This window comes from Anas acuta, chromosome 2, assembly GCF_963932015.1.
Source record: "Anas acuta chromosome 2, bAnaAcu1.1, whole genome shotgun sequence".
In the NCBI taxonomy this organism is placed as follows: domain Eukaryota; kingdom Metazoa; phylum Chordata; class Aves; order Anseriformes; family Anatidae; genus Anas; species Anas acuta.
The window spans coordinates 7,396,791-7,421,027 of NC_088980.1; the positions used below are offsets into that span (position 1 = coordinate 7,396,791).

General features: G+C 43.4%; 1 protein-coding gene across 12 annotated transcripts in view; it reads right to left on the reverse strand.

Moving 5' to 3' along the window:
• The window catches only part of KMT2C (lysine methyltransferase 2C), a 195,691-nt gene that overhangs the window by 141,076 nt on the left and 30,378 nt on the right, over window positions 1-24,237 (reverse strand). For all 12 annotated transcript variants that reach the window (XM_068673400.1, XM_068673406.1, XM_068673403.1 and 9 more), the window contains one exon: window positions 8,782-8,870. In XM_068673400.1, coding sequence (XP_068529501.1) covers window positions 8,782-8,870 — 89 coding nt within the window. The remainder of the gene's footprint in view (window positions 1-8,781; window positions 8,871-24,237) is intronic.

A 24,237-nucleotide genomic window follows, 5' to 3' on the forward strand; every position in this document is an offset into this window, starting at 1 on the left:
GGCGAGGAGGGGAAGGCCTTCTTTTCTCAGGTACGTTAAGAGAAATCCCCCAAGGTGCGAGGAGGGAAGTACATCTAGGTGCAAGATAACTTAGCACATTGCCCATGAAATGATGACAAGCCCATGGCATCGTGCACATTGCCTCCTCAGAGATGTGGTAACAAACAGGTAGTTAGCTACTCGGGGAGACAGGAGACAAATATACAGGAGAAGGAGCAGGGTTAGGAAAATTTACAGCACGTGTATTAAATTTCTCTTTTAATTAACACTCACAGCCTTCTTCTAAAGATGGGGCTTTGGGGTGAAAAGATAAGCCCTTAGGTTTTACATTATTTAAGAAGTCATTCCCAAATTTCTTATGAGGAAACAAAATCTGTCTCCTAGAGTTCTGCATTTTAAGCATTCAAAAATTTATTTCCGTAATAGTTATTTTTTATTCCTCCTTCTGAAGCAGAAGACAGCAAATACCCAAGGACAAAACCGTGGTACACCACCCTCATTATGACACAGAGCGCCCACTTTCCCAACATTAGCTGCTTTCCTTCCTTACACTGCCTATAGAGAGGCTTGTGTCTATCAGAACAACCGTGCTGACACCTTCCTCTTTTCCTGCTCCATCTTCAGATGTAGGGGACACGCAGGTTCACAGGTGGGAGCCCTGCGTTTCTGAGAGCTCATCGGGGGCACCAGGTCCCTTCCAGGCTGTCGTGGGCATGCGGGGAACGAGGACACTGGGGATGGCTGCAATGGAGTTACGTGATCACAGTTTTCTTTGGGGACAGGATGAAGCAAGAGTGATGAAGCAACACTGGCTAAAGGTCTGATCTGCTCCCTTTTCTGTTTTCTGGAAATCACAAGACGCTATCCTGCAAGCCACCTGGGGAAGTCCACAGCAAGATAAGGCAACATACGTGCAGACTGCTATGGCAACGGGGCAAAGAAAAGACACCAGCAGATCCAAAAGCTGGGTTGTTTGTATTGGAGGGAGGGGTTGGGTGTTCATCTTTGTTTGTTTTTCAACATTAGGAACTGTTTTCCAAGTCAAAACCTGAAAATAATGTCAAAAAAATCTCCTTTCAAATCTTGTGAGAGTATTCAGTACATAGTGCTCCTGAGAGGGAAGGGAGGGGGATATCAAAACAGCTGCCATAAACATAAAATAAAAACCCTACTGCTGTTTAGATGCGACGAGGTGGTTGTTTAACCAATTTACTGGTTGCTGTCAGACCTACTTGTAATTTGGCAGCCAACAAAGCACGTGCTAGGAGCTTTGCAAAACCCCCAATACGAGCAGAAAGCGTTCCAGGCTGGAAAACACCAGTACCACCGCCCGCGTACAGCCGGGGCATTCCAGGGGTCTCAGCTGCTGCTCACTGAGATGTCTTCTGCAAGAGGGAATAATAAGTTCTTAACTAGCAGATGCAATTGTTATCTTTGCACAAAAAGGGGCACTGCTGCTGCAGATAATGCCAAACAGGACCAAGGGCTGTGCACAGCCTTGTAGGGGGCTGCGGAAATACCAGCAACATCAAAACGCTCCCGTTTTCGGCAGGGGAAACAAAGGAAGAAAACAGGTCAGTGCAACAACACGGAAAGAAATCCTAACAAAGGATGTAAGTGATGAATTTACACACGGTGATGGTTGCCAATAGCTCCTGGCACTACCTGCTTCTACCTAAACTTCACTGAGCTTGTGGCCATACATTCTGCTACTAAAATCATAACTGGGGGTTAAAGGGACAAAAGCAGACTGAAGTTTGAGTGTGCCAGTAATGGCCAACACATGAACCAATCCTCCACAGACAGAGGGAAACATTCTGCATCTAAAGTCAGCATTGCAAAATTCACTCCACAATACCATGTACAACCATCAGAAGTACTTTTTTCCCAAGTGATGCACATGCTGTATTTGAAGACCTCTACATACCCCTTTTCCCCCTATTTGAAAGGAGGTAAAGCACTGCGATGTCTACGACAGTCATTACACATGGAGACAAGAAGAAAGCCCACATTTATTCTTTCATCCATTTCAGTGTGGATGTTAACTCTTCATTCAAACAGACATTTTATAGAGGAAAAAAAAACTCTGTGTAAATTTTGTACCTGTTATAAAATGAAAATAAGGCTTTTGGTGTATGACTGTCTAAGCTAATTGATGTCATTACACACGACACATATTCTGGTTAACCAGCTACCAGGGATCTGGGACTGAGGCAAGCAAGAAGTGAAATTCAACAGAATTCATCTAATCATTTTTCCATTATTTTATTTTTTTGGGGTCTGTTTGAAACCCACTCAAATTTTCCATGCCTGCTGCAACCAGTAGCAATGAATTTGGTAATTTAAGGACATGCTGAGTGCAAGTGCACTTACCTGTATGCTCTGACCATGACCTGATGTCCCTTAAGTTTTGAGTTACCGAACAAAATGAATCATCGTTCCCTGTTCATCTTCTCTCTATCAGTCATCATTTTGCAGGACTCTATTAAATTCTTCTCAATCCCACAATTTCAGGCTGAAGTCTTTCAGCCTTAACCGCTCCCTGCACAGAAACTATTATTTACTTCTCATCATACGTAACGGCCTTCCCTGGACTTTCCCAACTACCGTTCATCCTTACTGGAGAAGGGGAAGCACAAGTGCCTGTAGCATCAATACGTAGTCATGCCACAGATTTATACAGCAACCGTTAAAACTACAAAATAAAGAAAAGAAAACCACACACTAATGGTTCTTTCCCCTTATTCCTTTGCACCAGTAACTCTTAGTATTTGATTTGCTCCTCCAAGGTACAAAAGCTGCTGCAATTCTCAGCAGAACATCAGCACTGCCTTGCTACTGCGCTGCTACACAGGTAGCAACAGGTATTTGAGAGCCAATTTTTGTTTATACAACATCAGGGTGGTAATTTTCCACTCCATGTTATTTTATATGTGTTACTTGTGAATTTGGATTTAGATTAGCTATTTGGAAGAAATCCTTCACTATGAAGGTGGTGAGGCCCTGTCCCAGGCTGCCCAGAGGAGCTGTGGCTGCCCCATCCCTAGCAGTGCCCAAGGCCAGGCTGGATGGGGCTGGGGGCAGCCTGGGCTGCTGGGAGGGGGCCCTGCCCATGGCAGGGTTTGGAATTAGATAATCTATAAGGTCCCTTCCAACCCAAACCATTCTGTGATCCTGTGAATTTAAGATTAATTCCATTTTCCAATGGTCCTTCTTCAGTGCTCTGCATTTTACCCTGAATAAATTTTTATCACCAGCTCCTTTTTGCTCTTTTTGTACTTGATCTAGACAAAGGCTATCAGGGCACATCCTTCTATGGCTCCAGAGTCAACGTGGAGATTTTAATTAGGACTGAAATCTAAATCTCTCTAGCATTTTTTCTACCAAACTGGAGTCATCCTTGACATGTTTTTCCAAAAAATGACACAGATCTACACCAAACAGCACCATTTCCAGTGATTCTGTGTAAGGAGTGTATGACACACAAGATACACAATGCTATGGCAAAATACCGACCGGGAACTTCAACACAAATTCCCCTATTATGTTACTAATGAGCCAGCTAAGAAATGGAAGGTCAAATATGCTGGGTCCCTGAAAACTCCTTCCAAAAAAAAAAAAAAAAATGTTTTTTATGTTTATAAAAAGCATAGTTTGATACATAAAATGGAAAAGCACTATTGAAGAAAAATAAAGGGTTGCACTTCAGAAATAGCATCCACACTGGAAAACTAAGTGAGATGAGAATTTGTTTTGAAAAAACAGACTCTACCTACTGCAAAACGGAGGCACAGACACCTGAGGTATCAGTCAGATGGGAAAAAAAATAATCTGAATTTTCTAAATGGCCCATTTTAAGTGTGTATGACAATAATGTTATTATCCACTAAGACAGTAATAATTTAAAGGAAAGCATAAAAATTTCCTGTTGCATCTGGTTTCCTTATTCCATATAAATTACCAGAAGAAGAAGAAGAAAAATCAGAAGATGCTTAGAACACCAAGATCCTCCTGTTCTGCCCGTTTTTCCAGTGCCTGGACAGGTAGGAGATAGATGCACCGTAAAGAGGCGACTACTCATTTTTAATGAGTACACATAATATTAATTGCCTACAAACATATCTAAGTGCATTTTTAAGCACATACTTGTCACAAACATTCATAGATCCATTTAATCTATAGGTAGTATCTTCAGTAGTGTCAATTCTTCCTTTCATTAGGTTTAGAAGTGCTAGGCAGTACAGTGATGAAGCTTAAGCAGCTGTCTGAAAAGCACAAGGTGGATTTCAAAATCTCTTCATTAACAGGCTGATGAGAGCTTTTCCCATCGATTTACCCAAACCAGGACTTCCTCAGATGTAGTTTACTTTTTCTTAGTGGGAGGCTCTGCTCAGTATGGTTTGTACTGCTACAGAAGATGATGGGTAAAATACTGCAAGAAGCCTTTCAGGCTGCTTCAGAGTTCGTGAGATTCTGAATTTGCCCAAAACTCTCAGGCATCTTCTACAAGGATACCTTTCCTTCACCAAGAAAGGTCTGGTTCTGGTACTTCTGTCCTTTGTCCAGGGACAAAAGACAAAGATTTACCTTCAGGAAGTTCACGTGAAGCCCAACAAGAAAGCAACCGGGCAGGCAACGTCCCTGGCTCTGATGATGAGGTTACTGAGGATGATAATAGAGGCATTGATAAAACCATCTGGATTGCTTTATGCATTATCACTTCTGAAGTCTCCAAATACCAATGGAAAGCAAGGGTTTGTTATTAAGGGTAATTTATTCTAAGGATTGCTTGATGTGGTGCAGATAGTAAACAGAATACTCAACGGATTTACTACGAGTTTCCCAAGAGACTCAGAAGTTAAAATAAACTTACTTCATTGCACTTCTCCCAAATCAGAGCCTGAATCCCAGCATTTTTATGTGACACAAAGGCAGGAAGAATTACAGACTCTAGGAGGAGTTGGATATTTTACAAGTGTTCTCAAAAAGGAGAGGGAATAATAAAAGAATTCAGTTTCAGTGAATTTAAATGCAGGACCCAGAAAACGCCAAGCACAGAAATTTGCTGAAACTAATAGAAGATGGCAAAAAAAAAAAAATGAACCAAGTGTTCATTAATACCAAAGGGCATCCAAGACTACAGAAAACTTCCCAGGACATACTTGTTATGTTACTTCTCTTTCTGTAGATCAGCAGTTTTGTATCTGTATGTGTGTGTGCACGGACACGCACGATGCTTTCCAGACTTAGCGTGCCTTTTTCTATTTTGTGGGGGGCTTTACAGAGATTCAGTCATCAGAAGTAAACTGCTCTGGCCAAGAGGAGCAGAACAAGAGGACACACAGTAAAACACCGTATTCCAAAATGAAGGTTGTTTTACTGAGAGCTAGGAAGGTGGAAGGTGCTGATGGGTCAAAGGTGTTGACAGAAGAGGCAACTGGCACAGAAACCCAGAAGAAATATAAATAAATAAATATTTATTTATTTATTATTATTTTTCTTTTTTCTTTATGGTGTAGGTGGCAGAGCCGTGGCCCAGGCAGCCCAGAGGCTGTGGGGTCTCCTCCTTGGAGAGCTCCAAAAGCCGCCTGGCCATGGGCCTGGGCACCCTGCTCTGGGTGGCCCTGCTGGGGCAGGGGCTGGGCCCGAGGGACCCCGAGGTGCTGCCAGCCTCACCAGGCTGCGATTCTGTGGGTGCTAAAACGATGTGAAGAGGGATGGGTAAGCTCAGTATCGGCCAGACAGTGAAATACCAGTGCAAAGTCACTGGTGGGAACCATGGTGAAGAAAAGTGGGAGTTAGGAACAGACAGCAGATCTGAAACAGCTGGAAAGGGTTGTGAATTCATGAAATAAAATAGTCAGAAAAGGAATAAGCCAAGAAATCAGCAAGAGAGACAGGGCTAGCAGGTAAAGGGAAGGAGTCTATGCTGAAGTTGACAGGAACCTAAAAGTCTATTGGTTCAGTGCAAGCAGTTTTTGTCTTGTTTGCTTCTTTGTTGTGTGTTTATTGTTTGTTCGTTTAAGGAAAAAGTGGACTTAGCTCCAAGTAGATCTTTTCCCAAACCTCCCTCCTCTTTCCATCTTTAGGAATTCTGTGATCATTTACAAGAAAGTGAACATGGCAGAAACACTTGGCAGAAAATGGGCACGGCTCAGAAATCGCTCAGTTGGCTGGGCTAACAAACAATGCTGAAACCATCAGGGAACACGCCTTCCCCTGCCTTGGTTCTAATTCTGCCTCTTTTTACACACAACACAGAATTTTGTTCAGGGCAACTTGTTTCCTCTGCTCTAATTGAAGTCACTGCACCCTACCATTATTGAGGAGTCGCTTCAGGAAGGATTTTAGCCAGAAAACACCTCTTTAGGCCAGGTGGGAATAATTTTAATATTTTATTAAAATAGAGCTTCAAAAAGGGGAACCAGTAATACTAGACTCCAGAAATAATTAAAAACAAACAAACACAAAAAATTCCTGACTATTCTCTGCACACAAAACAAACAATGGAAAAGTAGCTAGGAATACAGAGGCAAAATATGTCAGAAGTTGCACATCAAGAGGATTTTATGTTCAAGTGATCTCATTCCGAGTTTTATGATATTACTGTATTATGCTTTGGTTGCCAACTACTACACCGAATTGCTGGCAAGCCCACCGTTCACACAAAAACAAAATACAAGACCTTTTTAGTCAGAGTAGGAATTCCCAAACTGGACCACAAATACACTTCAGTTTGAGTTATACAAACTGGGATTTCTCCTTCTCCCACACTTCGCTACTGACACAGTTCAACTTGGAAAACTTTCAGAAGTAGCATATAATTAAAACTCTATCACCTCATCTGGTGTTCAGCTTTTCATTGTGATTGTGTCTCTATCATATTGCTCAGAGTGACAATGGGATTTCAGAACTACGTATTCCTACATGTGAGACATCTGCATGGATCTCTGTTGAGAATCTTTGTTAATAATGAAATGTAAAGCCAAAAATACATAGCTATTACCAAAATCCTGAATCACTGGTATATCCTCAGTTGTTTAGCTGGAATCACTTGTGGGTGACTTTATTTTGTTGTTTTAGTTTGCTTGTTCATTGGGAGGAGATGTTTAAATATATTTAAGATCTATTGAACTTACCACATACAACCACGCTTTCTGTCCATTTTCTGATTTTCATGAACTTTCCTACCACAAGGGATAGGAAGAGCAATGAATGGCACAGAGGACGCATTTAGAACCAGTCTTCCTCTACCCTGCTCTGTTTTTCTACAGGCAAAAACCTGCTACCACTTACCTAATTTCAACTTTAATAACTGGTAATTACCTACTTGTAGAAGCTGGAAGAGACCATCCAGGTTCACTACCACCAGTAGCTTATTACCAGGAGCAGAAAAACAACTGGCAGAAAAAAACGATGAAACGCTCTTGTGCTCAGCTTTCATCTAGACTCTCTCCACAAACCATTAACAACACTTAAATTCAACAGAAGTTGTGACTAAACACTCGTGACGCTCCCAAAAGCGTACAGTCTTGGGTAAAAAGCCTTCTCAAACCTGTTCACAGCATCTACCAAGGAAGAAGCAAGAGACCAGCAAGTACAGCCAAAAGCTCATCCTCCATCCACTTGAAGATTTCAGCCTCAGCTTTAACCACTCCAACCCTATTTCTGTACGGCGTACACAAAACCTTGCTGCAAAAATGGCTCTTTTGAGGTCCTCTACTTGTTCTCCCCATAAACCTACACCAAGTGCAGGCTTTCAACTTCGCATTTAAAGACTTCACAACTCTGTCTGCTTTACTTACCAGCTATAATTGACAACTCCTGCAACTCAGCTGGCATTTCCATGCAACTGCCTCCCTGACCGCCAGCTTCTGCTGTTAGCGTGTCTGTGCTTTCTTCCACTTTGCTCATTACACATATAGGGCTACCTAATTAAATTTATAATCCCTTATGTCTCGATGAATTTTTAAGCTTTATTTCTGTCAAAATCTACAAACTTCCGCCAATTGGCCGTGGCTTCATCCCTCCTGGCAGGTTTCATCCTGCTACATATATTCAGTCCCCGGTTAAAAGCAGGCAAATGGCTACAGACGTGTGCCTGGCAAAGACATGACAGTTCTTCACCACGGCCTTTATCTTGCGAGTTAGCTCATCTGCTCGTCTCTTTAGACTCTTAACCTGCCAGCACAGACTTCACAACCCGCTACAGCACTGCTCGATCCAGTACAATCCAAGCTCTCCAATAACTGGAGCGTTTGAGTACCACCAGAACAAATATTTACAAAAGCAGGAACCGATTCTTATCTCGTTTCCTCAGCAGCAGTAGGAAGCGTTAACATTAGGTTATCCCAGTTACCCCGCTGGAATATAATCTGAATTAGTTAGCTGAGTTAGCTCAGAATTAGTTAGCTGATTACAAGTCTGTTAGTAATACTGCATTTTGGCAGCTATTCTAAAAATAACAGCTTCAGAGGTTTTATTTGTTTGATACAAACTTAAAAAACAAAACAAGAGCAAACAAACAACAACAAACAGAGTCACTACATAACAACATGGGAAGCATCCTCACTAGACTACTAAAAAGCACTAAGTTCAGAAAGCCTTCATTAATATAGATTTAAATAATGTTGGTTTTTTTTTTTTTTTTAGTATCTGCCCAAATGCATGTCTCAGGCTTCAAAATTAACTAAATACTTGTCTACCAAAGGCCTGCTTAATTAAATGGATTTCCGAGAGAGAAGCAATAACCAGAGAGCACCGCTGCCACATTCTCATTACCTGTTTCCACAGTGTTTTCTGTTTCTGCTGCCTCCAAACCATCCATACTGTCTTCATCCTCCACTGCAGTTTTTCCTCTACTCCGAGGCCTGAAAACACAAGAAGAGAAAGTTGTTTTTAAGCTGTTAGGACTTTTTAATTTTTATTTTTAAGTTTATCCAGGATCTAAATAATTCCATTTCGGAGGGATAATCGTCAGCACCAAACTGTAGAACGTTTAAGCCAAGCAGGGATTTGAGTCTTGTACAGATCAAGGTTCCTCCCCTTTCTTCCTGTTTTAGGGAACGATCTCAAACAATGCACACTTCACCCAGCAGCTGGCCCCTTAAGTTTCCTGATTATTTATTACAAGAAATATTCTCTCATAAACTTCTGATCAAAAAAATATATATTAAATATCGTTTTATAATGAGTGTGCTGCTTGCTCCACATTTTTTCATTACATACGAGGTATATGCAGAGATAACAGAGAACAACCCAAATCTGGCCAGTAGTCACATGTGCAATAAAATAGACACTAATTCATTCAGAGCATCCTGAGGAATAAAAACTATAGAATAACAACAAGGCTAAAGCACTCGAATTGAACCACGTATTATTTTCAGTGAAATAAATATTTTGACGCCGAAAATCAAATGTTATGAGAGATGGCTGGGTGTTCCCACTGTAAAGAAGTCATCACATGAGGAGAGCACATGGAAACTAAACTACCTGGCAGCTCCGTTTCCATTTCAATCAAGGCCTGACGGGGAGCAGGCAGGTTTGCATCCCGGATTTCAGCCTTTTTTCCCCTGCCTGCCTCTCCGGCAAGAGCGGCGGTGGGCTGTCGCGAAGCCCGAGCATCCAGATTCCCAGCTGTTCGGCAGCCCATTTGAAAGGGAGCCAGGCGCTTGGCACCTCGCCTCCCGAATTTTCAGGCTACTTGGCGAGCTGCCTGGCACGCCGACAGAAAGCCTGGGAGACCCTGGGAGCTTCTGAGTCCAAGTACGCAAATTCGGAGAGCTTTGGGGCAGCTCAGTGCTTCCAAAGCCCCCCGAGCTCCAAGGCAACCGGTCAGCAGCCAGCCTGCCCTCGATCGGGGTGTCCCCCCTGGGGAAATGTCCCCCGGCACCAAAACCCTTTTGCTTCCTCTTTCAGGGATTCTGAAAAGTTTGCTTTTAAGTTCTGCATTGGGAGATTATTTTTTTTGAAGTGATTCAATCGTTCCAAAAACTGCGTTTCCTTTTTTTTTTTTTGCACAGTTTGTTAAAACGCTGCAACCTAGCAAAAGTATTAGCTCACAGCTAGATCTGCTAAACTGGCTACAAAATATACGCTGGGATTAAATACGATCCCAGAAGAATATACAAGGGATCTCTGGGATCGAATATGATGCCATGCACAGAGCTGGGACTGACAATCATCTTCTGGGCCTACATTTGGTGTTCTCCTGCTAAGCAAGGGGGCCTGCCTGGTATTACTGAAGAAGAAATCCTTTTAAACTGTGTTGGGATCCCTTTTGCCTCTGTGAAGGAGGAAAAGAAGAATTAAAGTGCAGCTAAAACCAGAGCCTGAAACAAGCCACTCCTCTGCAAAGGAGTGAGGGGAAAGTGAGAAGAGGCTGAGGACAGGACTTCGCTTCTTGGCACTGTGAAATTTGTTCCAACGAAGCCAAAAACTGTGGGAGCAAGGTTAACCCTTGGGACACACGGTTACCCTTCTCCTTGCTGGGTTATCCAGAGGCAGTGACAGCCCCGCAGAATAAAGATTTAGGTTTCTTGTGTTCCTTTACAACAGCCCAAGGCGTCAGCCAGCCCTGCACGGAGAACGCAGGGAGGCTGAGACACCTCGCTCGCCGCAGCAACGCCGCCAGGCTCTGCCAAACGCACCCAGCTGAGGACAGGGATTATTTCTAAATCCCATCCCCATTATTCCTCCACCAGCCAGCCCTCTGCATCGCCGAGGTACACGTTTGGACTGCGACGGGATCACTTTTAAACCAGCACAAGCCGAAACGATAGTCCTGCTTTCTTCCCAAGTACCCCCCCTTCCAGTCATCTCCGACATCTTTTTCGGTGAAAGCCCCCAAATCTTGAGGTCTCTTCCAACCTAGACAATTCTGTGATTCTGTGAAATAGTGGAAGACGACTGCTTGCACTTATTTAATAATTCACATCTGGGTTTAGGCTTGCCATTACAGCCACATGTAAGGTACGAAACGCTGAAGTTCCTCACAAAGCTCTTTTAAACACTTTGCTTAAACAAGAGCAGCGGTCGCTCCCCCAAGTCCCCACCGTATTTTCACAACCTATTTAACACTGAGGAGAAGCAGAGGTTTCAATTAATTAAACATAATTGCTTCTTTCCAGCACAAGGTAGAACCACGCCTGGGCTTTTCTTGCCATCCCCTCCCCTCCCCACCTGCGTTTTCCTAAAAGCCCTCATAACATCGGGTGAGTTTGGAATAGAGAACTGGAAGAAATGCTGGGTTATATCAACTCATTTTCTGTCAGGTGCATTCATTTCACAATTACATGAGATTTTACAGCCTAAAAATTCAGGTTTGCTATAGAGAAAAATAATTCGAGTCCGAAATGTGGGAAACACAGGCTGTACTGGCAACTCTCCTTCAACATTTCCATGGGAAATGCCATTTGGAAAGGCTGTCTCGTGCACCTCACTGCTACAGTCAACATCTGCAGTGAGAATGGATTGTTTGATGTCATTTTTATTCATTTCATAGATTTAATAAAGGCTGTGACAGCTTTGCTTAACACTAGATTTTCCTCTGACAATCCCAGTGACTTCATTTATTTATTTTTCTATTTATTTATTGCACTCTTCTTTGAATGAAGTGGAAAGTTGGGATATTCTGCTCTTGGGACTCGACTCTGAGTTACCAATAGGACTAAGACCTAAACCTGCTCTCACCAGACAGTTTTCTAGAAAGCTTTGCCTTTTGGACTGCAAATTAGCCCAAATCTGGTTAGTTAATAAGCACATAGAGCAGTAACGCACCCATCGCTGCGCATCCTCCACCAAAGCCAGCACCTCTAACACCAGACCAGTCCCCAAGCAAAGCCTCATCCCAAACACTACTGTAATAGGAACAGCAGCAGGACAAATTTGGGTAGCTCTGGGGTTTTCCAGCATATATTCTAGAGTCCCAAACTTCCTTACTAGCAGGGCATGGCACACCACACCTCTACCCATCACTGCAGGATCCAACGCTCCTGGGCAGCGGCCGGGTGAGGCACGGATGAGCCACATCTCACCCCGGTACGGACCGGGAACAAAATGTACAGGCAGAGCCCGGCCGATAGAGACGAGGAGCACACAACAATAAATCTGGGGCAGTACAATAGGCAGTGGGCTTGGCACACAGGCTGAGCCGCTGCCAAGCTGCCCGCGACTGGCGTTCTCGCTTGCCTTTTCCTACAACAGAGTGCGATTTAGAAGGAAAAAAACAAAACCACGTCTATTGATGTTTAAATGAAGGGATCCACTGTGAGAAACGCAACGTCTTCAAGCAGTCAGCATTTCGTGAAACAAAGTCAACAAGAGAAAAAAAAAATACTTTTTTTAAAATGTATATAGGACTCCAGTTGAATTTAATTACTGTCTACAATAATTTTATTCGTATTTATAGAACATTGAGTCATTTATCAAAACCCTCTGCGACCTGCTCCAAAATTTGTCATCAATTAGCTCTCTTGGCTAATGCCTTTCATTAATCTCCATCTTTAAATACATCATAGTAAATATGATTCTTGCGAGCAACTAATCACATTTAGCCCACAGGACAAAAAAATCCCAGCATAAAAAAAATAAAAATCCCAGCAAAACCTGCTGCAGGGCTCAGCAGGTCATCAGCTGGTCTGTTTGCAGCAGGCAAAAACCTGAGAGGTTGCTTCCAGGCTTGGTCCTTTCAGTAATACAGCAACATCTCCAAGCATCGAAGGGGCTTCTGCTGAAGTGCATGGAAAGGGTCGTGGATGCACTATGCTAGGATAAAATAGAAAAGTGTCTTTTTTTTTTTTTGGTAGTTGGTGGTTGTTTTTTGTTTGTTTTGTTTTGAAATGCATAGCGTTTTTTGCAGTGTACTTCCCCCCTTCTCCCCTGGTGCCAGCAGTAGCTCTGCAGGCTTCCAAGCACAATACAGGTCAGAAGGACGCCGTGGCTCTTACTCATTCTTTCCTTCCAGTCACCGGTAACAAGGCCGTGGGCCAGCATCTCCTGGAACCACGTGAAACAACCAAAGAAGCCACTCTGCTTCGGGTTTTGTCGCTGCCAGGCTGCCAGTTTCTGACTGCCCAGAAGTTACAGCCAGACAAGAGTTTCTGCAAGTTCTCCCTAAGTTGCTACCAACAAAATCAGATGATAATTTCAAAGCATGGTCTGAACAAATTAATTTACTAGTCCAGCAGATTTGTCACAGCTTACCAGGTGTTCATATGAACTGTCCCAGAGCTTCGCCCTCTTTCTCCAATGCCCTGAGTTGTCTGGGGAGGAATTAGCTCCCCTCCTATGCTTTGCGAGGTGCTGAGTGCAATGCTGAACACAGAGAAGAGGACCAATAACCTTAAAAAGCGGTGTAACATCTGGGACACGGTAACATCCTAAAGCAGCACAGATGTCTTGTTAAATGAACATCTGGCCGCAGCCTTACCCTGGAAGACAGCAGAGGCACGCTGCATAAAAAGGCTCCATCGGTGCCGCAGCCAGCAGGGCTGGCGACAAGCCGGTGTCCACACGACATTTCCTCGCCTGAAAGCTGTCCCCATCCTCTCAAGAATCCTTTCCAGGTGTGCAGAAGCGCAGCTCCCGGTGTTTCTGAGCAGTAAATCATGAGCACAGCTGCAGAAATTCAGCACCACAGCAGCTAAGGTTCAGCTGCCACCCCCGTGTGAAGGGTATCACAGCAAGCAAGAAGCAGCTCCTGGAAATATCTGAAAGGAAACTTTTTTCCCCTCTCTGAATGCTACTCGTCAACGCAGTCTTTTCTGCTCCTAAGAGTTGAGAAAATTAAGCATCTCACCCCATTCTTTTGCGTATTATAAAAAAGATCTCTGTATTTCCCTTCTTCTTATTTACTTCTTACATTAGAGGTGCATATATGAACAGCAAAAGGGCCCTGATGGATGGAAACGAGGAGCAACAGAAACCTCCTGATTGATGCAAGGTGACAAAGCTGACCTTTCAGAAATAGGACTGAGAGACTAGAAACAGTTTTTGTTTAACATCTGTGGAAACAGAGTTATTACAATCTCACTACAGAACTTGCTCAGCCTTCAACTTAATTAATAAGAGATCTCAAAAATATACTTTATTTCCTATTAGCCTCCTGGTACAATCAAAGACAAGTATGTATCTTAATGCTTCCAATTTATACAGCGTGATGATCTTTTCAAAAACTCTCCATCAAAGGGAGGCTGCATTTCAAACCAAAATATTGCAACTTCCCATCTTGCAAACCCCTTGATCAGTTACAACTGCACAGCCACCGCTCACCCGTTTTATAAAGTAGCATGAAACACCTGAAATAAAAAGAAAGTACTTAAGAAAATACATCGCCTTTGAGATCACAGATGTCTGAGAAAAAGCATAAGAAGAACCCGGACTCCAGTCCGCAAGTGCTGATTCTTATCTGCACTTTTCTAGTGCTCTCCTGTGAAAGAGTCGCCAAAGATTTCCTACGCCGCTCAGAAATGCAAATAAGAGTTTTTCAAAGATTACTTGTAGCAAATGTTGCAGTTGCATCTTGGCTTTTATTCGAGAGTACGGTCACAGTTGACAAAAGTTAACACGAGGAAAAAAAATGACTGGCGAAGGCAGAGCTCAAAGAAAAAAGTTGTCCTGAGACAGGTTGGGAGTAAAATATTACACGTGTAGGAACTTGCATTGAGAGGCGGGATGAATCAGCACTTTTACCTACAGGTGAAGTTTGGTTTACCTCTGTTTTCACCTTCAACTGCTCCTGCAGCTCGTTACCTCTCCTACACGAGCCCCCAGCCCTGTCTTGGAAAGGCTGCTGCACAATGGCACCGCTCTGGCCACGGCAATGTCTTCAGCCCCTTCCCTGCTCCTCCCTGAGGGTACGGTTGCTCAGTTTGAGTCTGGAACTGTTGGAGCAGATGAAGACCAACCTCCCCTAGCTGAAACAGACCCTTACACCACCACACCGTGACATCTCCTTCCAAACTTGTCACCCCATTTGGGAGCATCCTCGGGGCAGAGATAGAGGCACAGCTGGGAACAGCAGAACCAGGAAGATTCCTGATTGACAGAAGCTGCAGGCAAATAAAATAATGATTTTTTACACCAGCCCATAAAATATTTGTGGAGTCACAGCTCAGCCAGTTACAGAAATACTGAAATACTGAAGCTGGGGCTACCACACAGCTCTTGTGCTTCTGCACACCTCTTTGTGGTATCGGTACGCGAGGATCCGGACTCTGGTGTCCAAGGCACCCAGGCAGGTTGCCTGGCCCACGGCTTTGGGCTCTTCAGACTTGGAGACGTTTGGAATAAACGAGTGAGAAACCACCTGAGAGGCTTCCAGGTCTAATTTTCAAATTGCCTGTTGAGACATCTATCAGCTCCGTACGCTGAAATTATTTAGTCAAATACCTGTCCTAGTATCTCAGCAATATACACCATCACATGCTACAGACTGATTTGTCCAAAACCTACATCCACATTGATAGATGCTCCCCCTGGCTGCCTTGCAGCTTTATAGTGTTAGTTCTCTGCCATAAAACACATTATATCCAGAGCCATAATACCCATTATGCCCAGTTGAGGAATAATTATAATGCAAAGAGAACCTGATGCAATTATGACCTTCCGACCCATTATAGATTTGCATTTTTGCACAAAGAGCATCCTTTACACGTTACCAATGCACTCGGCCATATTCACTATGAAAATGATGCAGAACAATATACCACAATTTAAATATTTGCACTCTGTTTTAAAACCTTTTCTAGAACCAAATCTGACAAACACTCAGGAGCATCAGCAGCTACAGGTAGAGCTGTGCGAGTCTCTTCTGCCTGTGTCTCCACCTGCCTCCAGCCATGGTGATGGCTGCTGGCTGGAGGAACCCTAAGAACATAGTGGGAGGCTCTGCCATGAGCTCTACCATGACCACTGGATGTTTTCACGGGGGTTTGGTGTTGTTTGGAGGGGGTTTGTTTTGGTTTTATCGGCAGAGAGTGAAATGGCAACTGTAAAGCTGAGAGACGACTCGGACCATCAAACCCAGGAATCTTCTACCCTCTGCAGGAGCTTGCTGGTGCCCCATCAGGAGCACTGTGCCTGTCCACACTTCTTCCTTTGTCTAAAGTCAACAAAACTGCATCAAAATATGTTACCACTTCAAACACTGTCTCTTCTTGACTGGTAGCATAAGTGTTGCACTTGCAGCAGAAGACGAGATGGATTTCTCCATGACGACAGCTACGGGAAGTTTTAACTTCGCCAATCTTGTGACAGACCCGATGCCAAAAATTCTTACCCGCAGCAGGGCCAAGCTCTTGTCTTTGCTGCGAACGCAGAACCCTCCAGCTACTCCCTGCCACCACTTGCCTGCTGCTCTGGCCTCAGCGGAGGTGCCAATGCAACGGTAAGGACAGCAATCCTCCTCGCCGGGGATTTCAGCAGCTCGTACGTAAAATTCAACAGCTCTGAGTCATCGTGCGGGAGAAGCAGCTGCCAAGTATCTGGAACTTTGTGCAAGTTTTGGTCTCCTGGAACAGCTTTGTGTAGTTTTAGCAGCATTAACTATGAGTTGTTCTCAAAGATTTCCTTCTGACACTGACCGAGTCTTACTACAGGAACACTGTGCAGGTATTTTTATGGTGCATACGCAGGAAGGGCAGGTGCAGACTGTGCTGGGATACTCAAAACGGATGCAAATACTGACCTCTTACCTAGTATTTCCAACTCTATAGGACAAACTAAACGCCATTCACATAGCATCATTCTGAGAGATTGCCAGATCCTAATGAAATTGCACCAGTCAACTCCAAACATCTCATGCTTTCCCCCTGAATAAAGTTCAGTGTCTTTTGTCTCAAATTGATTTTATTAATTGTTCTTAAACTAAGAGCAAGCACAGGCCTTTCTGCCTGTAGATTCCAACAGGCAACACCATCGGAGCATCGCCCTACTGCTTCCCCCACCGCCCACCAAAGCTTCAAGCTGGAGGGACCATGAGAGGGCGGACAGTACCCAAAGTGCCCATACCCTGCTCCTACACAAGATGCTGACTTAAAACACGTTACGTAGAGTTTTGGTAATACTATCCAAATTAATTGATAGCTTGTAATATTGTCATTACCAATCTGAACTGGATTGAGACAAAAAAGCAACAGAAATGAATGTCATAAAACCATAGACTTCACTCATCTGTTAGCACCCTTAGTGCTCCTTACAAAAAAAGCACTTTTATTTAAGATAATGTCAACAAGTTATGAAATATTTCTCTTTCAGTAAGACTGTTATACCTAGGAAAGCCAAAAGGAAAAAAAAAAAAAACACATCAACACCACCACCACCAGTGAAGCCCACAAGATCTGGTCACTAATTAAAAATCCATTAAACTGTATTCAGACGGCTTGGAAAACCTCAGAATACCAAAATTAAACCTAGAAAGAAGATGGGTAATATAATCAGATGGGTGTCAGTGTAAATTTATAATTCGCATGAAATGTTTTTTTTTTTTCTTTTTTTTAAAAAAAAAAAAAAAAAACACTTTTCAAACTAGAAGTAAATCTTAAAAGCCAGATCACGGAAGCTATTTTTATCCCAGAGTAAATAAAACTCCAAAAATACTACTGTGAAATATGAACAACAATGCAAGCAGCATAATAAGCATGCTCCGAAGCACAGTCACAACTAATAAAGTCTTTAAAAAGGTTTAAAAGCTTCTGTATAAACAGACGTATCAGTCTCTAGGGGCACGGATAAGGCAGAAACGCTGCTATCTGCTGAACAAAACTGCCGATCACGTTTCTCAATAAAAATCCCTGAAGAAGATTCATCTGACCTGGAAACACGAATTTGCCTTCTAATAATTACAGACTAAGCCCAAATAATTGTAACGGAGAGCTTCTCATCTTCTGTTCAAGGGTTTGTTAAATCTCATCATCTTGTTTGGGGCAGTATTTCACTGCGCACCGATGTCCTCAGAATTTCACCCTGTATTTGAGCCCACTACAAGCCACATTGAGCTTTCTCTGGTTTTGATCCATGCTACTCTTCTGCCAGCTAGGAAAACATAAATTCACAATACTTAAAATTAAACGCCATCACCAAAAAGGTTATTCCTTAAATTTCTTAATGAAAAATTGAGGGAAAAAAAAGGTAATAAATGGCCATGTTTTCCAGCACTTGCTGCTGGGTCTCCTACTTGATCTTCTCGGCGCTGCCCAGTATCAGGTGAGGCTGGGCTGTGCCACGAGTGCTCGTGGCAGAACGATCCACGGCTCACCCAACGTCACCCGATACAGGCCAGAGCTAGAAACAAAACTGTACCTGCATCACCCGATAGCGGCAAGCAACCAGCAAACGTTGTTACAGCCACTACTACAATGGAAGTCATCCAAGAGGCCCAACTGATAGCTCCAGGTCAAGTTCCTTTGAGGCCATCATCAGCCAAGGACACCCAAGCTGTAGACTTACTCCATTTACTGTGTTACACGCTGCAAGTCCTCAAGTGCTGCCACTTATCTCCAGTTTTGCAGGTATCTTCAGTTTAAACAGGTAAGAAACATGTTTTTAAGTTAATGTATTTTCCAAGATTTAGCCTCAGTACGGAGAAAATGCAAAAACACTCAAGATTCAGAGATGCTGACCTGAAGACAGGAGTAATTTCGAAAGAAATTTTGAGGATTAACAGGATCCATTCCTCGGGTGTTGAGGAAGCAGCAGCAGGGACAGGAGAGCAGGCAGCAAAGGACGAGAGGGAATCCAGCAGCGATGGTGTCTTTGGGTGGCAGGGCAAGCTGTGCTCTTCTAAAACGTTCCCAATTTACAACCTGATTCACTTCCTAACTTTTTTCAGGAGCCACCAGAAAAACAGTAACGAAGGTAATCAGAAATGACACCGAAGTTGGTTTATCAGAGGCTTGTTAGTATATTTATTTAATTTTTTTTCCTGAGGATAGGCCTTCTGGAATGACAGCTTCTTAGATATTTATACTTGTATTTCAACTGCCGTTTTACATATATACCCATATGCTTCTAATTAACATTTACAGCATGAAAACTCGATTCTACCCAGCAGACCACACAGCCTCAACAATCACCATGAGCCCTCCAGAAGTATTCCAGGTACCAAAAGCTGGCACGGGGACAGACGAACACCTGCAGCCAGCCGGGGAGGTGACCCCGCCAAGGGAAGGGCACTGGGCTTGGGTTCTCTTCCAGCACCCCACGGCATCCTCACAGAACAGGGGCTGGATCACAGCGTGGCCAACGCGTGATTTTCAGAAGCAAAACTTATTTTTTGTTGCAGTATTACTACTGCAGAATTGATTTTTTTTAATTTATTTTTGCACACTGAAATCTCCTTTAAAGTACCTGAAAGCCTACATGATGAGAGGAGAATTACACTTGAGGTGCTCTGATCCTCGGAGGCTTTGAAACCACTCTAATTTTGTAAAAGGCTCCATTTTAAAAGCATCTTCAACAACGTTTCATACCCTGCCCATGAAAAAGCTGCTAAAGGGCACTATGGGAACAGAAGGCCGACTGCTCGGACCTGCTGAACACGATGCCAGAAGCGTTACCCATGCCAGTCTGGGATCTGTAAATCTCACTCCATGACCACAATTGCTTGAAGTCCATCTTCCAAAAGGGCACCCCCTTCGCCAGCCCCTTTGCAGTTTGCTTCCCTGTTAAGGATCCACGCTCATTTCCTAGGTGAATTTCTCTGGTTTCAGTTTTCCAATGTTGGCTCTTCTCACACCTTTTCCTGTTACATCAGGGAACCCTCAAGCAGTTGGTATTTTTTCCAGCAGAGATACTGCCACTGCCATCAAGCCAGTTCTTGGCTTTTGGGCTTGGACCCCCCACCATCCCAAAAACAAAACACACTGAGCACCTTCAACTTTCTCACAACAAGAAGTCCTCCTTTCCATGGCCTTTGGTCCATCTCATGGATTTTAACCAACATTTTGGGCTTCTCATGGCTAGCAGATCCCAATAAACACGGCAGCAGCCAACCTCACCCACGCTACCAGCAGAGCTTCAGCGCAGAGCTGCGAGCACCCTGCACACGGTTCCTTCTCCAAACCTCCCCTTCCTGGCTCCAGCCCCTCCAGGCACTTCCACCTGCTGCCAGCACTTTCGTGTTTAATTGCAATTAGTCAACCCAGATCACCCTGCTGCTTCCTCACCTCTCTCAGCCGCATCATCCCATGCACAGCATTCACCCGCAGGAATTATCATCATTTGCAGACCATAGTTCAAACTACTCCAAATATCAGATCGCATTGCTAGAGCGCCATCCAAAAAACCCAAAGCCGTGCCGTAAGATCCCAAGACAACAGACTACCCTGTCACTTAACTCAGCTCCTGTATGCTTTATTCCGACTAATTCAAGTAAATATTTTAAATCAGAATATGAAAAGTTAGGTTCCAACACTTTTTACAAAAAATCCACATAAAGCTTGTCTTTATAGAAAACTGTGTGAAGGATCAGAAGACGCAGCATCTACACCAAAAGGAACTTCCTAAATTCATGTAGTGGGTAAAAGGATGAAAAGGAAGGTAAGGAATTAAAAAAAAAGAAAAAAAAACAACAACAAAAAAAAAAAACTAAGAGTTCATGTCTCTGAAGACTGCACTGCATATATTTTCCAAAATAAAAATACCAAGTTAGAAGCCCTAAATTCCACACGATTCTTCACTCTCCATACTTCACCACCAAGGCACAAGCAGTGCCCAGCACAGCACCACGAGGCTTGAAATTGAGCCTTCGGATCACACCGATTTCAGTGGGACCCGCGGGATCTCACCGTCACACAGGAGTGAGTAGCAGGTACTTCGCTACACCTTGTGGCAGAATTAAATACTCTATTGAAATGACAAGATCAAAAAAAAAAAAAAACCACAATGAATTTATTGTTTCTTACAACTTTTTCGCTGTAAAATTCAACTCCAAGGTAGTAATTGGCAGGGACAGAATTATGTAGCAATTAGGGCATGACAGCAAAAGCAAACAAGAACTGAAAATGGGTTCGACACTTCTAGTAACAAGCAGGTAATTATCACAGCAGCTTGAAAGGGGCATAATCAACCAAACTGACATCATCCCTCCCACATAATAAAATGTGAAATCCCTTTACGTGCAGCGCAGCTCTTACACGCAGCTGGTAAACGCTACTAGTCGGGTCCCTGTGCCTGTGGAGCAGCCGAGGTTACAGTTGGGACAGTTCAGCAGTGGGTAGCATCCATTTCTTTATGGAGAATGACGACAACTATCACCTTTTGATCCATTCTGGAGTACCGAGACTACCAGCAGAAAATAGCACTGCATGCAAATGTCTTTGCTTCTTCAAGGAACTTTGGAAACAAAGTTAGAGCATACCAGTGAATGCTGTGCCTTAAGGGAAAAGTTACTGGTACACCACTGCCTGCAAGACAAAATAGGCTTAATTATAAAAGAAAGTGATGAGTTTTAAGTAATTTTGAGTTCTACCACCTAGATTTCCCCACAACTCCCTTTATTGAAGCTTAGGTGCAACGTTAACTCTTGTCTCAGCTTCATTACCCCAGGGACATTTCCTCTGTCCCCATCAACACCGAGTCCAGCCCCGTCACCAACAGTCACAATTCACCACAATGCATTTGAGGCAATTAAAACACAAGCTGTAATGAAACAAATAAATAAATTTGTTCATCTGCTGTCCACTTGTAGCACAGCTTCACCGCCAGATTCCCACCCTCGCCGGCGACGTGTTTTGCAAACCTGTCAGTCCCGAGCGAGCAGCGGCTGGGCTAGAGGCGGGCGCAGCCGCCTCCCTCTCTCCTCTTGCTGTATTTTCTGTATTCCCGAGCTACGTTCCTTGCCACGTTCTGGCTCCGTGTGTTGACAAATGCATTTACCTCGCTGCTGTCTGTCAATATCATTAGCTTGCTGTTTCCGCCTCCTTCCAGCTCATTAGCAGAATCCCGCACTAATCCTGCGGGCTGCCCGTTAACTATTTCTGTCCGGCACCCAGCTCGCAGCCACGCTTCCCTCCTGGTTTCTTGGATACGAGCGATCCCAAACACACCGCAGCAGCGGCTGGGTTTGCATTGATTTTGCAAGTGAGATCTCCACAAAGCGTTTGCAGAGCCCCCGTACGTATCCGTTTGTAAACCGCGCCGCACGTACCCCGAGTAAAGCACACATGTTATTAGCATTTATTCCCTTAGTTTAAAGGCTACACAGATGATGTGCAGCACTAATAAAACAGAAATTCTTTAGACACCCATTACCTTGGGCTATCTTTTAGGGGGTTTGTTCGTTTGCTTGTTGGATTTTGTTTGTTTTTACTGATTAGGCAGAGAGTTCTCAAAAAAAAAAAAAAAAAAACGCCAAAAACTGGGCTCCCGGATCTCAACTTTTCCAAGTTTCTGGTGTAATTACAAGTATTATCATTCATCTCAGAATGGAAATGTGATGAGTCTGCAGCCTCACCGTGGCATTCCTCGAGGTGTGGAAAGTTTGGGTGACCGGGCGGTAAAGCAGCTGTAGGGCTAACAGAAGCCACGCGACTGCTGACTGCGTTACTGACAGGATGACGTTAATGCTATTCCAAACTTGTCTTTTTTTCATCACATCTGAATCATTTTACATCTGAAACTACTTATGGAGGTTAAAAGCCTATCAAGAATCCTATGAACTAGAAAAATATGAAAAAAAGCGCAAGTTTACTGATTTAAAACTATACCCTGTAAAGGAAAAGGAAACATTCACTTCTAAGCTAAAAAACAAAGTCTTAAAAAAAGGAAAATAGGAAAAATAATCCAAACCGCTTTATTATTAAGCCAATTATCATTGGTGAAACTTCTTCTTAGAAGCTTTGCTTCTGTGAACACGATGATTTCACTACAAGGATCTACAAGCACAAGGAACAGCTGTTTGTGTACGTAACTCTCCAAAAAGCTAGGACTGGCCCCAAACAAACCAACAGGGGACCAGCACTGAGGCAATGGCCAAATCTTCCCCTGAAGAACCAGGTAAACTGCACATCCCCTTTATGAAGAGAGGTTATGGAGTAAGAAAGGAGCTTCCAGCCCCACAGACGTGCTAAGAGAGAACAGAAAGGAGCAGCTGCAATAAGAGGTGACTGCCCAAGTGGTGCTGCCAACACAGCTCCCAAACCGTGCCCTCAGGTGCCCCGCACGTATCAAGCTCACGGATAAGTAAAGTACCAGGGAGAAGGGTGGTGGATGCTATTTCCTAACTGGAAGAGGTGAGGTGGGAAGCCCCCAGTAACGCACACGGTTTTTCTTCTATGCGTGTGGATCCTAGAATAAAGGTAATGTGCTTGCCTGCATGCCCCTAAGGGAAACTTTCTTCATCTGAGCAGCCGGGAAGGGTGCCTCGTGCCTCGGTGAAGGAAGCGGGGTGTTTTGAAGCAGGGCTCCTCCCTGCAAGAGCCTTGAGAGGGTGCAAGGCAAACATACCTTTTTTTGGTGTTGCTATTAACGTCTCTAAACATAGACACACCCCAGGACCTTTTTTTTTTTTTTTTTTTATACCTAATCCTATGGGCTCATTTGCAGACAGGTTGAGGATTTGCCTCCTCCAAAAGTGAAATCAAAAGCTGAGTTTAGCTTACCTTGGAAAACAAAAACAAAGCAGGGCTTCAGTCACTAGACACACCCCATATCAGCATACTCCAGCATTTAATTGCAGAATACCACTAGGCTGGTAACTCACAGCAGAAGAGCTACAGCTTAAAATAACAATACTAATAAAAAATAATAGGTAAAAGCACGCTACCATTAAAAGAAGTCATTGCTCAGCAATGCCACTGGACTAAATCTAAGTTTAAATAAAAGCCATCACCAAGCATCAACTTTATTACCCAGTGTTTCACTTCCAAATCCAAGAAGTGTTTAAATGCTTAGCCTCGGATGCACACAAAAATGAACACACCAACAAAAGTGAGGCTGAGAGTTTGCCTCAAAGCTGTCACACTTGCAGGTGCAGTGCTGAATAATTAACCTTTGTTTTTTCAAGGACTACCTGTAAGCCCCTATGTCTTTTATGCTTTCTATTACCAGCATTATTTTGAGAAACAAGAGGGAAACTGTATAAAATTCTAAATTATTAAGAATTTTCTGGATCAAAACCTACAAATGTTGAACACTTCTTCATGAGCTCTTCTGAAGAATTCAGTTGTTTTTTTTTTTCAAGTTTCGTTGGCCAGAAACTTACTATTCAGGTTTCACAAAATTTTAAAAATGCTACAT